Here is a 5,863-nt window from a genome sequence, read left to right on the forward strand (position 1 = left end):
TTCTTTTATCTATGCATGCTTTGTGTGTTTGGAAATCATGATAATGTTGTACTTTATTATTTAGAAGCATGACAACTTCTGCAGCTAGTAAACAATATATGTGTTTTGAATAGTTGGCTATGCTTTTGGTTAATTAAGTCGGGTGAAGAAATATTAGTTTTTGCAAGGCCTGTTTTTTCTAAAGCTAAAACTGGGGTTTTTTTGGCCATTTTTTTGCTCGACACCTATCTTTTCCAGTGAGCGACAAGTTTGTCCATGTGGAGGATTCACGCTGAAGGTGTCCTTTTAGCAAACAAATTCATTCTCTTGCTCGACCCTCACAACACGAACGAATCGTCCGCTGGGAGGTCCTGTCAAATATGACGTTCAATAGTATAGGCGTACAAGGAAAAAAGGGCCGGGATAAGTCGGCATTAGATAAGACAGGGTGCGAATTTCAGGGATTTCGAGTTCAAGGTTCATTTCCGACTCTAACTACCAGTTCAAGGTTTTTTTCAGACTTTTTCCATTCTTAAACTACCGGCAGACAATTACAAGTATGTTTTTTTTTCAATAAATTACAAGTATGTTTTGGTTGGTAGTTTGCACGCTTGCATCACGTTGCAAGTCGAAGCACTATAGTGCGCTGATGGTTTGGCCCCTCGCAGCAGCAAACAAGTATACGACGAACTGGAGATCCCAATAGTATCAATGGCGTGCTTGTGCGCGCCGATCAGCATGCGCCAGCCTTGAATCCCACGGCGCCGCCACCGACGTCATACAGCACCTCAAGCGTGCGCTGCTGCACGTTGCCGATGATGCCGAGGGAGCTGTCGTCGCTGTTGGCCGCGAAGGCAAGGCAGCTGCCCAGAATGATCCCGTCAGAAGCGAGGTTGACGGCGACGCCACCGGAGAACACCAGTACGACGGTTGGTATGCTGACGCTGGACTGGCCGCTGAAGTCGAAGCACGTGTCGAAGATGCCCATGGGCTGCGCCGGCGGGTACTGCTTCATGCCGGCCTTGAACGCCGACGACAGCGCAGAGTACGCGGTCGCCGGCAGGCGCGTGATGATTGTGCCGGAGTCCATGATCGACCCGGCGGAGAAGACCGAGGTGGGTATGCTGAGTTGCTTGCCTCCCACCCTGATGGCCTGAAGGCGCACGCCGTAGTACGCCGGGACCTGACTGCTCCTCAGCATCGGCGTCTTGACGAAACCCGAGGTTGCTGCGCCGAGGGTGAGGAACCCGGGCGAGCCCGTAGTCGGCGGGAGACAGTACGAGAAGGCCTTGCCGAAGGTCCCAGCGGTCTGGGTAGCGAGCGACTGAGCGCCGCCGCCGAGCCCCATGAGCCCATCGGTCTGGTCTTTGAGAAGGTTGCCCGACTCTGACTGGCTGCACCCGAACTGGAAGTTCTTGACGGTGCTGGAGCCCAGCACGAGCTTGTCGGAGCTGTAGGTCCCGGTCCCGCTCGAACCGTCGCCGTATTTGACAATGTATTGGCACTGGGAGCGGGAGGAGCAGCCGTTCCCCTGATGGCTCCGGCGGAGCTGCGCGCAGGCGGAGGAGCTGCATGGGAACGCGGAATAGGTGCTCGACGAGCTGGGGTCGAAGAGCGAGTCCGCCTGGGTGTGGCACTGCGAGCACGGCTTGCACTGCACCCAGGACACGTCGCTGCCGGTGTCGATGAGCATGGTCTGGGTCATGGCCGGCGAGCCGATGCCGACGGTGATCAAGTACTCCAACGTGCCCAGCGAGGTGCCCAGCGTGGTCGGCACGGTAACGTCCGATTGCTCCACGTCACCTGCGCCACCCTTGACGCCGGAGTACTTCCGTGTGATGTAGGCGGCCCGGAGCTGGTCACGTCGGAGCATCTCCTCCAAGGTCGGCGCCTTCGTGGAGGGCACGGGGGAGCACGGGCCGTGCCGGTTGTGCAACGGCACCGTGACGCCGCCGGATGATGGTGTCACTGAAACAACCGAACAGAGGAAACACGATGACAAACATGCTCAAAATATCCTCAAAATAGTGCAACGAAAACCCATGGAATTGCATGCATGTGCGTTCATGGACAATGCTACTGCACCTTTGGGCTGGGAGCAGTTGATAGTGGCAGATTTGAGAGCGCCAGCGTGCAGAACCTTGTAGCTCTGAAGATCGTATCCTCCGTGAGCAACGAGAGTGTGAAGATAGGTGCACAGCAGGAGCAGCAGAAGCTTCGGAATACTAGATGCCATGGCTGAGATGCAGTGAGCTGCAGCTTCAGAATGCGAGCCCTGCATGCTTTCATACGCATGCGTATATATAAACAAAAGGTAGAAGTAATATCGTATGATTCGATTGTGATTTGTGAAAACAAGCATTGTATTATTGGACAAAATGTGTGGTGAACGTACGTGGGAATGCTTGTGAAAACAAGCATTGTATTATTGGACTCCAGCACCGTATATTAGGAGTATTTATTGAGTCGACGGAGCGCGACGTGGGTTCATACGGCAACTTGAGTGTGGGAAAGATCGAAGCGTACAAAACGATGATGGGACGTATTTCAAACCGTATGCGGATTCTTTCCTGCCTGTGAATGCGACCTCCGGCCCGGGTGGTTTTCAAGTGGGCAGATAATGCCGCCGTGCGCGTGCGCGTGCGCGCCTTTGTCCGAGTAGGACAGCCCGGCCGGAGGGAGCGACGCCGGTAGGAACACCGGCCGGCTGGACTTCCCCTCGCGAGTGAACGTAGAGTACGAGACCCCGGCCGGCCGGAGCAAGCATCCGACGTACCCCGGCCACCCGTTTTGCTTCTCGGTCGATCGACGAGGTATTGCGGCGTGCTACCGTGGGAAAACGGGTCGTGCGTCACATCGTACCGCAGCGACAAGGTTGCTGTCTCCGTGGAATTCGTGCGACTGCATGCCCTGGGCTCTCGGAAGAGCTCAGCTGTGTGGCGTGGCGTGGCTTCGGCGGCGCCCGGTCGTGCATGCGTGGGGTTCGGTTGCCTGGCACCGAGGGCGGGGCCGGAGACCTGCGCCGTGGACTGGAGGCAGCGACGTGCGGCGTCGGGAAGCGAGCGGAGCTCCTTGGTAGGCATGCGGCGTCTTGCTCCGTCGCTCTTTTTTTTTCAATGGTAATATGTGTCTCCTTTATTATATTATAAGGATCATAGGATAAGTCAACTACATACCGACCTGATAAAACTGAGCAAACGGCAAAAACGCTAGCCTTCGCCAAAAGAAAAAAACCAGCCAAGAAGCAAAACTACAAACAAGACCGTAGAAACCTTTGAGTTTGACACCAGCATTAGTCACCTGCCTCTGGCACCACCACAGCAGCCGTCAAAGAAAAAATAATGGATCACCTCCACACCTGACCTCAACGCGGCTCATCGCTAATACGCAGTTTTGCGGACCTTCAAGATGGCTCACCAAAAACGAAATCATTATCGTTGAACGAATCAGACCGGGAAACACTCCGGACATGCCATCGAACTCTACATCTAGCACCCCCACATGACTACGACATTGAAGGAGGAAACCATACCTTCCATCCACGTATCACAAACCTAGCACACGATCCACCATCTTCCAGATACCACCGATGCAGACCACAATCTGCATCCGCTCCTGGACTACCTCCCAAGCTCCGCGTCGACGTTGGAGCAAACGCAAACGCAATGCGAAACTCAAGGACACAAGTCCACCACAAGGATGCCACCGCCGCTGCACCATCCTTACTTGAACAGACTGGATTTCAAATCCATCCCCAACTATAGAACCGATCGCCACCACCAAAGCCTAGACGATGAACAACATAAAAACTAAGCTACTTTCACTAGTAGAAAACGGGCGGTTTCCCAACCGGGACTAAGCAATCGGAACTCACCAATCGGGACTAAAGGCCACCACTTTTAGTCCCGATTGTGTTACGAACCGGGACTAAAGGGGCTCCAAGTGACCGCTACCGCTGTCTGGAGCGGGGCTGGAGGACCTCCACCTTTAGTCCCGGTTGGTAACTAAAGGATTTTTTTTAATTTTTTAAGTTTTTTCTGATTTTAAATTTTTTGAAGTATTTGACAATTTAATCTCTAATCACCCCTCCTCGCTACTCCCAAGCACGCTTAACTTTGTATTTCTATTTCCCCTAGTTTCCAAGTCTGCACTTATTATTTTTCTGACAAAGTAAGCTATCAATTCTATTAACCCTTAGGTCTTGATGTCACATGATTTAATTTTTTGAATTCGAAACAATTATTAAAATAAAATAAGTAATAATAATATTGAATTTCAATGAAAATAAAATAAGTAATAATATTATTTTATTCTTTTTTGCAATTTATTCATTTAATATGGCATAATTAATATCTTTAAATCTGTAAATCGAAATTCGAAAATAATATATCCATTATTATAAGAAAAATTTGAGGAATCCAAATATGACATCCTTTTTTTAAATAAAATTAATTTTTAAAATTATTTCTCATATGCTGGAATCAATTGCTTCTTGGTGATGTCTAACTATTAATACAAAACAGTACAAAATTAATATTAATTAATTATAAATTTTATCTACTGTTGTCTAACATAAGCATACTACAACATGTTAAAATAATTAAAAACAACAATTAAATGACTAAAGCAACTATATAAGTAAAACAGTAGTGTTTTAATTAAAATCCTAATTTAAAGTATTCTAAAAATAACCAAATAAATCTTACTGTGAAAACAATCTAACATGTGACTAGGAGCAAAAAGAATTAAAGTAAAAAGAATTCAAGTTATTCACAATCTAGGGTTCGAAGATAATTTGAACAAATTCAAATTTAAACCATTCAAATTTGAAAACTAATGGCACAAACAGAAACTAGACAGAATTTTGAATCTAATGCAAAAAGAAACACTCAAAAAATCAAATATCCTAAAAGATATAAGCAATTTAAAAACGAAACTAAAAACAGAACACAAATGGAAAAAACAGAAAAGAAACTTCCAAAACCCCTTTAGTCCCGGCTGGAGACACCAACCGGGACTAAAGGGGTTCGCACCGGCCGCATCCTGCCGCAGCCCCTTTAGTATCTCCAACCGGGACTAAAGGTTGCGTTTGACCGGGGACTAAAGCTAGCCGAGCACATTAGTCCCGGTTCGTAACGCGACCGGGACTATTGATCCTTTCCGACTAGAACGAAAGCCCTGTTTTCTACTAGTGTTTGACCTAAAAATTATTCACACGCGTGGATCTGGCGACCTCCCCACCCCCTCACCACCGACGATTGAGGGCGTCGGTGGAGGGGAGCCGCCGGAGGACAACGGCGGAGGAACTCCTTGGCAACGAGGCACTAGCGAGATCGCCTTTCCTACGAGAGGAGGAAAGAATGATACATTTGTTGTTCACTTCGGCTCGCCTGTATCGTCAAGCATCTTCTCTACTACCGTATCTGATATGCGCACGCATCCGTCTTTTTATTTATTTATTTTTATTTATAAAAACGGAGGCAAAAAAATCAGTCTTGCTAAGTCTCAGTGACTTAGACTTCGTTAAGTCAGTCGATGTTGTATCCGTGAGACCTTATATTGAGATACTATGGGAGACAGAAGCCATATTGAATCTCAAAATAGAGAGGGCAGAGGGGGATTGTGAAGCAATACTTGTGGTGAATAACACAACAGATATTCAATAGGATATTATATATAACTGAAGATATCCATAAGTAGATGGAGAGAAGAAGTGATTTGCAGAAAAAAAACGAAGTACATCGATCACTTTTCTTTCCAAATTTTAGAACTTTGTGAAAATGTACAATTTGGTTTGCTGGGAAAAAATGTCATGTTCTGCACTTAGATTGAAAGAAGATACAATATATATGTGATCCCAGGAACAATAGTGTAGCGCTTAAAA

General features: G+C 47.7%; 1 protein-coding gene across 1 annotated transcript; it reads right to left on the minus strand.

Moving 5' to 3' along the window:
- Positions 1 to 283: 283 nt before the first annotated feature.
- Positions 284 to 2,415, minus strand: LOC109753203 (aspartyl protease family protein At5g10770). Its single transcript, XM_020312122.4, has 2 exons — positions 2,065 to 2,415; positions 284 to 1,947 (listed from the first exon to the last, which is right to left on the minus strand). Exons 1-2 carry the CDS (start codon positions 2,339 to 2,341, stop codon positions 713 to 715), a joined length of 1,512 nt encoding a protein of 503 aa, XP_020167711.1. The 5' UTR covers positions 2,342 to 2,415; the 3' UTR covers positions 284 to 712.
- Between the last annotated feature and the right edge of the window lie 3,448 nt (positions 2,416 to 5,863).

The sequence above is a fragment of the Aegilops tauschii genome, chromosome 7 (genome assembly GCF_002575655.3).
Source record: "Aegilops tauschii subsp. strangulata cultivar AL8/78 chromosome 7, Aet v6.0, whole genome shotgun sequence".
Classification (NCBI taxonomy): Eukaryota; Viridiplantae; Streptophyta; class Magnoliopsida; order Poales; family Poaceae; genus Aegilops; species Aegilops tauschii.

What these genes read in the sequence shown, in the direction of transcription:
- LOC109753203 (XM_020312122.4), bottom strand. Translation starts at nt 2,341, where the DNA reads ATGCTTGTTTTCACAAATCACAATCGAATCATACGATATTACTTCTAC. An exon ending in CAACTGCTCCCAGCCCAAAG is followed by an intron (nt 1,948 to 2,064) that starts GTGCAGTAGCAT and finishes CGGTTGTTTCAG; the next exon opens with TGACACCATCATCCGGCGGC.